This window comes from Vicia villosa, linkage group LG4 (genome assembly GCF_029867415.1).
Source record: "Vicia villosa cultivar HV-30 ecotype Madison, WI linkage group LG4, Vvil1.0, whole genome shotgun sequence".
Taxonomy (NCBI): Eukaryota; Viridiplantae; Streptophyta; class Magnoliopsida; order Fabales; family Fabaceae; genus Vicia; species Vicia villosa.
In genome coordinates, this window is record NC_081183.1 from 86,485,559 (window position 1) to 86,498,897 (window position 13,339).

At 30.2% G+C, this 13,339-nt stretch overlaps 1 protein-coding gene across 4 annotated transcripts; it reads right to left on the reverse strand.

The window, feature by feature from the left end:
• Positions 1–1,750: 1,750 nt before the first annotated feature.
• Positions 1,751–5,728, reverse strand: LOC131599311 (ATP-citrate synthase alpha chain protein 1-like). 4 transcript variants are annotated; one of them, XM_058871714.1, is made up of 13 exons: positions 5,573–5,728; positions 5,337–5,450; positions 4,647–4,823; positions 4,362–4,523; positions 4,164–4,244; positions 3,704–3,755; positions 3,487–3,601; positions 3,260–3,341; positions 2,937–3,032; positions 2,738–2,839; positions 2,415–2,531; positions 2,212–2,328; positions 1,751–2,098 (listed from the first exon to the last, which is right to left on the reverse strand). In XM_058871714.1, exons 2-13 carry the CDS (start codon positions 5,433–5,435, stop codon positions 2,027–2,029), a joined length of 1,272 nt encoding a protein of 423 aa, XP_058727697.1. In that variant the 5' UTR covers positions 5,436–5,450; positions 5,573–5,728; the 3' UTR covers positions 1,751–2,026. The 4 variants fall into 4 exon arrangements, with proteins under 4 accessions (XP_058727697.1, XP_058727696.1, XP_058727698.1 ...); XM_058871713.1 differs by having other exon boundaries at positions 5,337–5,453; XM_058871715.1 differs by having other exon boundaries at positions 5,337–5,453; positions 5,569–5,709.
• Positions 5,729–13,339: the final 7,611 nt, after the last annotated feature.

Sequence of the window (13,339 nt, forward strand, 5' to 3'; positions counted from 1 at the left end):
AGTGTCCATATACCACCTATCAGATGAACATCTTCCATCAGACTCAGAAGCCATCAATAACACAGGTTCATCATCTGAATCACCTCTAGCTATATTTGCTTCTTCTGATTTCCTTCCTTTGTTTGCCAAACAGTCTCTAGCAAGATGGCCAAACTGTTTGCAACAGTAATAGTGAACTTTCTTCTTCTCCTTTCCCTTCTGATATTTCTTCTCATCAGAAGTTGAGGCTTCCTTCTAGAATCTATCACCACGTCTATTCTTGGTCTCTGACCAAGAATGCTTCTGGTCCTTGACAAAAGAAGCTTTTAGAGCTTGCTCAACTTCCCTTTCAAAAGTTCTCTCAGCCAGACGCAACTCTTGTGCTTCTAGACTGCTTTGCAACTCTTCTATTCTCATGGTTTCCAAATCTTTAGAATATTCAATAGATACAACAATATAATCAAATAGAGAAGTACGTGACCTTAATACCTTCTCTATGATTACTTGTTCAGAAAGAGTTTCTCCACAAGTATTCATCTCGTTAGTGATCAAAATCACTCTAGAGATATACTCTGAAACCTTCTCATTGTTCTTCATGTTGAGATTCTCATATTGCTTTCTCAGGGATTTACCTTCACCTTCTTCACATGTGTCACCACCGTAACACCTGACCAGTATATCCCACGCCTCCTTTGACGTCATAGAATCAACAATCTTCTCAAACACATTCACATCCACACACTGATGGATGAAGAACAACGCCTTCTGATCTCTCTTCCTCGTTTCTCTCAGCGCTTCTCTTTGTTCTTCCGTTGCATCCGCTGCAACCGGAGCATATCCTTCAGTGACAAGATCTAGAACATCTTGAGCACCAAATAATACACGCATTTGAATCATCCATCTATTCCAGTTTTTTCCATCAAGAACTGGAAGTTTGGTATTCAAGTTGCTTCCACTCATCTTCAAACTTGTGCAGAAAAACAGATTTCACTCACACTCACACAGTGTTTCCCAACCCACAAACAACCAAGAAAAATGTGATTCAACACAATTTTGTTTCCCATAAACAAAATCAATCATACAGTCACACAAACTCACGTTCACTCGTGTTTCCCTGTGTTTGGAACCGGAGCTCTAGATACCAATTGTTGGCGCACAAGAATCAATGATGATAACAAAGAGACTAAACAAAAGGAATAACGACGCAAAAAGAATGAGAGAATAATTGTTGTGTATTAATGATAGCTACTACAAAGCTATTTATACAAAAGAAAATTTGCCACATAAGTCCTAACAGAATAAACTTAGTGAACAAGTCTAAGGTACAAACAGTACAATACTAAGAAATACTAAAGTACCCTTACTAACTAAATAGCTAAGCTAACAGGACCCGGAAGCTTTGTTCACGTTCCACATCAGAACTTCTGATGCTCAACTTCAATAACTTCTGGTCAATACTATCTTCTAAGTAATCATCAGAAGATCAACTCACATTAGAACTTCTAATGCCCGAAACTTCTGATGCTCAACATCTGAATATTGAATTACTCTTCAATACATGTCACAATACTAAGATTGTCTGAGAGTCAAGAAACACAATTTCTTGAACATCACTTGATTAGTAGGAACAATTACACCTGAAACTTAGTTTTTGATCACTATCATACGGAGTCTCAATTTGAAGTGTGCATGGTTCTGAGAACCAAAAATCAAATTTGTAGTAAGATCTATGAAAGATGACATGAATTCTATAAAAGAAAAATACAAAATCTGAGAACCAAGAAATTGCAGCTTGACTTAACATAAACGAAATACAAATGTCACATTACTGAGTCATGACTATAAGAATTCTATACTCTAAGAATTCTACGCAATGCAAACATTCTTAGCCACTTTATTAGATTATTAAACTTTCAACAATCAATGCTCTATCTTATCAAGTTTCTAAATTCTGATAGAATGGAAATACAATTATGAAATCAATAATCACTACAAACTACACATGAATACACTTTAAGACAGAGCACTGGCATAAGAATATGGATAATTAAGCACTTGCAGTGATGCACTGGATTGCCTGTTTGCATATACCAGTCATTGTAGCTTCAGGTCCATAAACCTGAAAACAAAGCCAAATAGATCTGATCAGCCAAAAGTTAACTAACAGTGATTTTTGAGAATCAACATCAATTGGTTTCTTAAAAATCAATAAAGATATGTTATATAACAAACCTCAATTGGAATGCCAATTTCCTCTCCAAGTGCCCTCATTTTAGCTAGACCTCTCTGGTAGTTGGGACCTCCTCTCCTCACATAAATGTGCATATTTGCTTCTTTTAGCTTTTGTTCCTGGTTTGTAATAGCTCAACAATCAAATAAGGGCATGTTTGTTATATCTTTTAAAAGAAATTACTCGAGTCAATTAAGTTAGCTACCTTCTCCTTGAGAGCTCGAATTATGCCACTGAATGTAGCAGCAACATCAGTGAAGTTAGCAATTCCTCCTCCGATCACAAGAGCTCGCTTTTGGCCATCAGGATTTGCAGTTGCACACTGAAAAGAAATTATCACTGAGATATTAATACATAAGTACTATTATGGCGGTTTAAAAGTAGCATGCATTTGATATAATATAACCTATCTTTATTCTTTACACAATCCAAACAATGAAACGTCTGATTATAGAAAGCGTAATGCTGAATCTATAAAGTGATGATACTATAATAGAATACAAAAAAGTTGAGATAAGAGTCATTTACATCGATTACAACTCTGGCATACTGCAAGACCTCATCTTCCTTTGGTGCGCCGCTGTATTCAGCATAATTTCCAAGCTCTGGAGCATAACCAAGATCTCCTACCTATTATAAGAAATTTGTTAAATAGAAGTTAGTGGCCTAATGTTGCAAGACAATAATATTTAACTATGATTTTAGTTTTGTAGAAATAGAAACACACCGTATCAGCGTAGATCACACTGGCACCTCCTCCAGCAACCATAGTCCAAATTCGACCCAATGGGTTTAACACTGTAAATTTCAATGATGCACTTGTCTGGAAGAAAAAAACATTCAAACAAAACATCCTAAGCTTTTCATAATAAAATTTTTACAGCACCAAGATAAGTATAAACAATACATTTGGTGGTTCATAAGATAATAGTACAACGAAGTTGATTGACCATGAAGATCAGCAAACCATATCACAACTACTAAGAATCATATTGATCAGAAACCTTGAGACAAAGTTATGAATCAATTGAATACAAATTTTGTATTCACCTTTTCATCTAATCCATGAATGAAAGACTCTGTAGGACTCATAACCCTTCCAAATGGCAAAGGAAATTCAATGTCTCCCCATCTGAAAACAAGAAGAAAGTCCATACTCATTAGCATATGTTAATCATGAAATATCATTCGGTAAATCAGTTCTAAGAGATTAATTAGAGATATGATATTCATTCTTCAAATGAAAATTAGCATTCTTGGACAGGGAAGAAACTCACTTCTTGAAGTTCTTGAAAGCAGCAGTGTCATCTAGTTCTCCTCTCATATCCAAAGGATAAGGCTTTCCATCCACCAGGGCGAAAGGGTTCATCTCTAAGAATGTGAAATCCAGATCTAACATGATAGGGAAAAAAAACAAAAATTAAATGAAATTGTCAATGAAGTTATATTCACAGGCACACATGATGATCTGTAAATGGATATATTATAATATACCTTGAAATATATTGAAAACCACCTTGAGAAAATCCTCAAGTTCTCCCTTGATCTATACATGAAAGAAAAAAGTTTAAATAATTGAAACAACTTGTCCATCAACAAAATGAGCTAGTGATTCAATAAGTAGCACCAACATTTCAGATTAAAGGTGTGTCAGGTGTTCTACACCAACACATGTGAAAAACTAATAAATTATTGAAACAACTTGTCCACCAACAAATATGAATAAGTGATTCAATAAGCAGCCCGACATTTCAGATTAAAGGAGTGTCATATGTCCTACACCAACACATGTGATTTGTTTTAATTTCTCAAATGACTGTCGGAGTTGACGTATCCGTGTCAGTGCTTCATAGATAACCAACACAAAAAGCTTGAATACATTTTAGATAAAAAAAAAAAAGAGGTAACATAGTTGATATGTTCATAGAATAACAAATTAACAGAGGAAAAATACCTCCAAGGGGAGGGTTGCAATAAGTGCTGATATATTCTCTGATGCGAGAGATTCCCCTGTTGGAATAAACACAGTCTTCACCTGAAATATGAACAAATCACATTATAGCTTATACTGAATTATAAAGCAATAAATGAGCAGAATTTACATTGGGAATCAAAGTTTTAGGTGAAAATGTATATTAGTATATTTTGGTACCTTATCCCAGTTCTCTTCAATGTCAATTCCTCCACATTCAGAAAAGCTTATACTGTTTCCTAGTCTCTCCGAGACAATGTTAAGGTAAAACTCTTCATTATGTGGAATGAAAGGTTCAACAATGAAAGTTGTTATAGGTCCTTTGCATCCACCCATCTCAACCTATATTTTAGATTAAGACATGAACAAACACTTAAAGAATGAACTTGAAGCACTAAGAAAATTTGATCAAAAAGATTGGAAAAAAACGGTTCCAAGGTTTAGAAGATAAAGAAGAAAACGCACCTCTTTTCCAAGACGCTCTTTTACAAAACCATCAACTTCAGCCAAATCCAGATTTAAAGCAACCAAACCACTTTTGCCACGTTTTCCAAACAGCATATCAGGTTTCACAACCAATTTTGAAGATGAAAGCCATGGTTCCTTCTCTACTAAATCATTGATATCGGTTGTTTCTATAACCTGAAGAATAAAACAAAACAAAAAAAAAACACCCAACTTTAGATCACTGCACATTTTCACAAACCACAGTTGCATACATCAACATATAGCTACACAGATACAACAACATCACTGCACTTTTTTCACAAACCACAATTGCATACATCAACAAATAGCTACACAGCTACAACAAGCAAGCAAGAAAGCATTATCCCACTTAGTGGGGTCGGCTACATGGATCAACATTATATAGCCACACGGCTAAATACACAAAATTAGTTGTCATATCGAAAAATCGACAGTACGGACTTGTAAATTACAAATTGTAAACATAAGATGTGCTAGCTAGTGATAAGAACCTCACATTGTAACCTCAAGGGACAAATTCAAATCTCTTTTGAGACAGTTATTATCAATGCCAGTTGAACTAATACTACTTTCTCTATTCATCAATTCTTATTTTTCCAAGCTAAGACCGTAACGATAATTATATAAGATTTAGAGCCAAATCAACAAAAATCAAGAACTATTTACCTGTGCAGACTTAATTGGTAACTCCTTTCCAGAAATTCTCTTGAAATGCTCCTTCAACAACCTCTTAGAATCATACTCTCTGATCTTCTTGCGTGCCATAGATCCTTCTAAAATCTTCTACGCAAATTATTTCGATCAAATCAGGTTAAACCAACTTCAAATTTCAAATCAAAATCAAACAATAGAATCAGAATCGCAAACGAAAACAAGCAAGAGAGAATAATGCAACTACCTACCGTTAGAGAGAGAAAGGGATGAATAGAGAAGAAGGTGAGGGATAGGTAGATCCAATGGTAAGTTTGGTGAGTCTACGAAATGAAATGATGCATTTATAGAGATTGGAAAAAGAAGAAATTAAGACGAAACTGAAAAAAGGATAGGTTGGGTATTATGAAATTGTATTGTTTATTTATTGAGAGATTATAATAATAGTTAGTATTTTCGTGCATTGCACGAGGTGGGCGCGAGATGTATTAACTTGAACAATGACTTTTTTTTAAGTCTAAATTATAAATTTGAGGTAAAAAAAATGTTTTTTTTTGGTTTTTTCAAACTCATTTTTTACTTTCAAACTCACTTTTCACTTTTTCACTTTTTCAACTCACTTTTCATTTTTCACCTTTCACTTTTTATTACATTATTATTATTATTATTTCTAATAAATTATTTATCAAAATATTCCAATAAATTTTTTTTAATAAAAAGATTATTATGGTCATTTTAAATGATTGTTAATTTACATTTAAAATAGTACTTAACTTTTAAAAATTAACTTTAATAATTGAATATCTATAATATAAGAAAATTTGTTGTTCTAAAAATCACAAAAATAACCTTTTGTTATCTTAGTTTAAATTATAAATTTGAGGGCAAAAAATGTCTTTTGTTAGTTTTTTCAAACTCACTTTTCACTTTCCAACTCACTTTTCACTTTTTCACTTTTCCAACTCACTTTTCACTTTTCACCTATCACTTTTTATTACATTATTATTATTATTTCTAATAAATTATTAATCAAAATATTCCAATAAATAATTTTTTAATAAAAAGATTATTATGATCATTTTAAATGATTGTTAATTTACATTTAAAATAGTATTTAATTTTTTAAAATTAATTTTAATAATTGAATATTAATAACAGAGAAATATAATTTGAAATAATTTTTATTTTAAGATACAATATTTTTTAAGAAAATAATAATATTTTTAGGTTAAGAAAAACTATTTCAATTAAAATAAATTTAAAAATATACTTGAAAAGATGTGTTATTTGATATAATACAAAAATGTGTGTCACTTATCATTAACTTTAATTTATATGATTTAATATATTATTATATTAATATATGTCATTAATGAAGTTTATACAATTAAAATAATTAAAATAATATTTACACAAATAAATATTAGAAAAATTATTATTTGTTATTGATGTCATTTCATAAATATATGTTATCAATGTAAATATATATATATATATATATATATATATATATATATATATATATATATATATATATATATATATATATATATATATATATATATATATATATATATATATATATATATATATATATATACGGAAAAAAGTGTACTAATTATTCAATTGTAACATACTACTATTATTTATAGTCAAATTCTATTAGTATCAAATCATATTGAATGCAATCATTTTGTTAATAACTTTATGGATGATAATTATTAATTGGCAAAGGAAAAAATAAATACAATAAATTTTAATAAACTTATTTTCTTCTAATATGAAAATTATATAAAATAGAATAATGAAACTATGAATTTAAATATATAAATATGAAAATTAATCAATTATTAAAATATTGAATATTAACAGTAACATGAAATTATTGATCAAAATTTGTTGTTCTGAAAATCACAGAAATATCTTTTTTTTATCTTAGTCTTAATCATAAATTTGAGGGCAAAAAATGTCTTTTGTTAGTTTTTTCAAACTCACTTTTCACTTTTTACTTTTTCACTTTTCCAACTCACTTTTCACCTTTCACTTTTTATTACATTATTATTATTATTTCAAATAAATTAGTCATCAAAATATTCCAATAAATTATTTTTTAATAAAAAGATTATTATGATCATTTTAAATGATTGTTAATTTATTTAAAATAGTATTTAATTTTTAAAAATTAACTTTAGTAATTGAATATTAATAACCAAGAAATATAATTTGAAATAATTTTTATTTTAAGATACAATATTTTTTAAGAAAATAATAATATTTTTAGTTAAAAAAAAAAATTTCAATTAAAATAAATTTAAAAATATACTTGAAAAGATGTGTTATTGGATATAATACAAAAATGTGTGTCACTTATCATTAACTTTAATTTATATGATTTAAAATATTGTTATATTAATATATGTCATTAATGAAGTTTATACAATTAAAATCATTAAAATAATATTTGCACAAATGAATATTAGAAAAATTATTATTTGTTATTGATGTCATTTCACAAATATATGTTATCAATGTAAATATGATATATATATATATATATATATATATATATATATATATATATATATATATATATATATATATATATATATGCGGAAAAAAGTGTACTACTTATTCTATTGTAACATACTACTATTATTTTTAGTCAAATTCTATTAGTATCAAATCATATTGAATGCAATCATTTTGTTAATAACTTTATGGATGGTAATTATTAATTGCAAAGGAAAAATAAATACAATAAAATTTTAATAAACTTATTTTCTTCTAATATGAAAATTATATAAAATAGAATAATGAAACTATGAATTTAAATATTTAAATATGAACATTAATCAACTATTAAAATATTGAATATTAATAGTAACATGAAATTACTGATCAAAATATTGAATATTAACGAAAACATGAAGTTACTGATCACAATATTGAATATTAACGGGAAGATAAAGTTACTATTTAAAATAGTGAATATTAACGTGAACATAAAGTTACTGATCACACTATTGAATATTATGGGAACATGAAGTTACGGATCACAATATTAAAAATTAACGGGAACCTGAAGTTACTAATTAAAATAGTAAATATTAACATGAACATGAAGTTACTGATCACAATATTGAATATTAACGGGAACCTGGTGTTACTGATTAATTAAAATATTGTATATTAGTGTGAACATGAAGTTACTTATCAAAATAGTGAATATTAAAGGGAACATAAAGTTACTGATCACAATATTGAATATTAACGGGAACCTGAAGTTACTGATTAAAATATTGAATATTAACTGTCACTTAAAATTAGTGATCAAAATATTGAATATTAACGGGAACATGAAGTTACTGATCACAATATTGAATATTAACGGGAATCTGAAGTTACTGATTAAAATATTGAATATTAACAGGAACATGAAGTTATTGATTAAAATATTTAATATTAACATGAACATGTAGTTACTGATCAAAATATTGAATATTAACAAGAACATGAAGTTACTGATCTAAATATTTTGAAATTAACGACGGAAACATGAAGTTACTGATCAAAATATTGACTATTAACGGGAACATGAAGTTATAAAAGGTTGTTTAGACACGATTTAATTTTGGTGCTTTCAATTTTCTTCCTGAATTTTTTTAGACACAATTTAATGTTAATTATTCTTATTTTTTCCACAAAATGTTAAGTAATTTTAATATATATATATATATATATATATATATATATATATATATATATATATTCTATTAAAAATATACATCTGAAACAAATGCGCGTCCCGTACCAGAATCCGTGCGGACGCACGGGTTTGTTACTAGTTTTAAGTTAAAACATGTTACCACTTTTCTATTTTTATTATTATGTTTTTCTTACAATTCTTTTAAGTTTACTATTAATTTGTAAGGGGTTTATACTTAAAAAGGGGTGTCTAGAAGAAAAAAAAAGACCAATGGACTTAGCATACAAATTGTTAGGTCCATTCTTGAAGATCATTTAATTCAAGGAAAATGCTAAAAGTTACGAAGAATCAATAACAAGAAAGTGAAGAAAGTGAGTTGTCATGATGTAATTGACTGTAATTAAGTGGCACATTTTGATAACCAACCACCCATGTTTTGTTATTAATTACCCGAGTGTTACATAATCACGATTTCATGTAAAGTTATTATTATGAGATTGCTACGTGGATTCTTGCGTTTCGTTTTTGGCATTCTTCTTAAGAAATAGCATCACTCTTAATTCAAAGGTGGGGTGTATTTTCTTTTAGAAAATCATGGTGGGTCCAATTAAAATTTAGACCCATTATAAATAATTAGAAAATCTTATGCTATAATTTTAATTTATTAAATGGCTAAGTATTAGTTGAAGCAGGCATAGCGGCAAGCAACAAAAGTTTTGGAAATATTGATACAGGGTTTATCGTCCTCAGAGATGGAGATGTGTCATTCAACAGTTTATACGGTTTTGAGCTTGGATTTGAATAAACAAAAGATAAAAAGATAAACCGAAAAAAATAAACACATTCTTAGAAGAGAAATAACTTATCAGGAATGTAAATATATTCACTCTTCATAAACATACACTTACCAACCCGCTATACTCACCTACGATAATCATCTATGTTATCACATATCTCTCACATAAGTGTCCATCTCTGAAGCACAAACGAGATCATCTCACAACTAAGGTTATCTCTAACGCGAAGCTGCGAGAACATCCGTATTCTCGCGCCGGTGATCTCTCGCGCGCCGCTCAAACACAAAAGCATTAAGTACAGATACAACGGTGAATGCCAGCTCTAAATCTATCTCTAGATTTCAGAACCAACAGATAATCATCGTAGATAAAGACTTAAGAAGTTTATCTCTAAAGCAACTCAAATCTCCAGCACAGAGCAAATATCCAGAACAACATCAACACAGATTTGTAAAGTAAGTTAAACATAACATTATAATCGGTAAATATACATAAAATTCGAGTACCTATACAAACAAACCCAACACGAAGAAATACACAGAGAATAGAAGAGATAAACCAAACATCTCGCGGGTTGTCAGCTCCAGTTGATGAGAAATCCACCTCCGATCTTCCAAGTGCATGACCCGGTGTTGTTTTCTAAGCTAATCCTACTCTTAGAATGAAGTTGATGGTGTTGGGACTCAAAAATACCCAACCCATGACCTGAAAAATGTGATTTTTTTCCCTTTTTAACAAGTCTGAAAATCGCAATCCCGCTTAGCGGCACAGAAATCCCGTTTAGCGGACTCTGCTGTCATGAAAAAAAATCAAATTTTGTTTTCGCCATAACTTGAGAACCGTAACTCCGAATTGCGCCCAGTTCGAAGCGTTTGAAAGCTTATTCAATGCTCTATCTAACAATGACAAAATGATAACCAAATTGATGATTTTTATCATCCTTATTTTGAGCCTTATTCTTTGATGAATTGGTAGAACTTGCATTCTTGAAGCTTAGCCTTTGGTCTTTATTACTCAATGCTCCAAATATGCATGAATACCTATAAAATGAATGGAAAACTATTAATTGGTATAAAAATGAATCAAAAACACAAGTATGGACATATTTACACAAAATTTAGGATTTTATTACAAAAACCATAAGAATAGATTCGATAAATGCCACAAATATATACTCAAAATATCGACATTTTGGCACTTATCAAACTCTCCCCAACTTGAAACTTTGTTTGTCCTCAAACAATGTCAAATAAATCAAAGAACCAAAAGTAATAAACCAAAGAATTGTGAATCAACAAGTTTAGAAAACCAAAAAAAATGTATGGCTCAACACAAAAACGTATAAACAAAGTAAATAATTACTACTATCCTACAACGAAAACATATAAATGAAACAAATCCTAAGTACAAAAATCATACAAAACATTTTAAAACAATACAAGCTCATATCATGAATCACACCTAGCAAAAATTCATCAATGGATGAAGAGCACACAAATGTGAAAAATTTTTAACACTCATCCAACAATCTTGCAAACAAGAGATTAAATTATGCATTCATCCAAAAATCACATTGAAATTACAAAAGCAAGAATCACAAGGGCTTTTCAAGGTTGTAATGTAGCTTGGTTAACAAACAAGGGATAAGTCCTAAGGCTAATCGAAACAAAAACTTACCTAAACCTAAGGGAGTGATCAATCCACAAAGTTCCAAGCAACATAATTCCGATCAAACTTCTTCCTTATTCCAAGTTTCTCAAACCAATCACAATACTCATTAGCACAATTATTCGCTTCTCTTTTTTTTTTTTTTTCAAAACTTTTTCACTTTTTTTTTTCTTTCTTTTTCTTTTCTTTTCAACCTCATAGAAACAACCAAATAAGTGCACAATAATTTTTTCTCCCCAACTTGAATTCAACCACATCATCATGTGAATACTCCCTACTTTTTAAGGCAAGGTAAATATTCATACCAAAAATCATGGTTGAGGGTTCAAGAAAATAAATAATCAATCATCCATGCAAAAATGAGAACTAAACACTCAAAGATAAGCATTTAGCAAAAACAACATGGACATTGACAAAAAGGCTCAAAAGGGTTAACAAATGATCACACACTCACAAGGTGAATTTAACTATTTGGTTATGGTGGTTTTGCTCAAAATGAAACAAAATGCCTTGATCATTTTCATGCTTTCATAAAATCAACATAAACAAAAGATTAAGCATAATAAAATCCAATTAAAACAAAGATTGTGGCCTCCAGCATATATGAACAATGGAAAGCTTCCTCACATTTATGGTTTGGGAACTAAAGTGATTCAATCAACAAGCAAGTAATACAAAAGAATGAATGGTATGGTAATTGTACAAATGAAAAGTTTCCTAAACATGCTATGCTATAGAAAGTGATAAATGAGTACCTTGAATGATACAACTTCAAAAACAATATCCTACCATACATTCGCAAGTTGAAATACTCAACCTTTGGTAAATCACCTCAAAAATCTTCGAATAACCGAACAAGATTTAAATACAAACAACCAACAAAAGAATTAGAAAAACAAAACTAATATATATTACTAATTAGCCTTGGTGAAAGTGGGAAAAAGAAGTGAACCAAGTGGAATAGGAACCCCACTGGTACAAAGCAGGAAAACAAAATTCTGCTATGCTCGCTTAGCGAGATCTGCTCCGCTTAGCGGACACAACAAAACTCAGAAAAATCAGAATTACGCCAGCTGTTCTAATCACTCACCACTTCACCTAAATACCTCATAAACAGAAATATAAACAACATTTACAACCGTTGGGGTGCCTGATCGCGACTTTGCGCGTCTATTAGTCGGGATAACTGCAAGTGCACAGTCGTGTCGTGTAGTTTTAAAAGATATCGAATCCACAGGGACTATAAATCGATCTACCGTTATCTAAAGTTACAATGTAAATCTAAGGCTAATGATATTTGGGTTGTTTAATAAATGGAAACTAAAAATCTTAAATCTAGATAAAATATAAATAAGCGGATATCAGTATGTAGTTCGTCTAACTTAGGTGATCCGAAGTTCCATTGGCTAAGGTTCTTATTTAATTAAAAACCTTCACTAACTATGTCATTTAAAAGTTCTTCTCCTAAACTCTCGCTCTATTGATTAAGACTACGATCCTAACTCATAATGTACGCTCTCGCCATCCCACCAGATTTAGAAACGCTTTTTGAAAACATCATATTTAATAAAATGCTCGCTTCATGAAGACGTTACCTACTTAAATCTCCTAGTCTCAAACTCTCGCTCTGTTGACTCGGATCATGCTAGTATTCCCTAGCGTACGCTTTCGCCATCCCGCGTCGGGTTTAAAAACACCTTTTGAAAGTAAATAATTTCTAATCAATTTTAATACGCTTTCGCCATCCTTAAAACGAATGTCCTATGTCTACTATCCAGTTAAAGATCTCAAACTCTCGCTCTGTTGACCTTAACCTTTATTAGTTCTAAAACCTCAAACTCTCGCTC

Bases quoted from the DNA above. Each gene is read 5' to 3' on its own strand.
- LOC131599311 (XM_058871714.1), bottom strand. From the start codon at position 5,435: ATGGCACGCAAGAAGATCAGAGAGTATGATTCTAAGAGGTTGTTGAAG. The intron at 3,033-3,259 runs GTGAATACAAAA...TTTTTCTTCCAG, and splicing joins TTCATGGATTAGATGAAAAG to ACAAGTGCATCATTGAAATT. The intron at 2,329-2,414 runs GTAGCTAACTTA...ATTACAAACCAG, and splicing joins TTCGAGCTCTCAAGGAGAAG to GAACAAAAGCTAAAAGAAGC.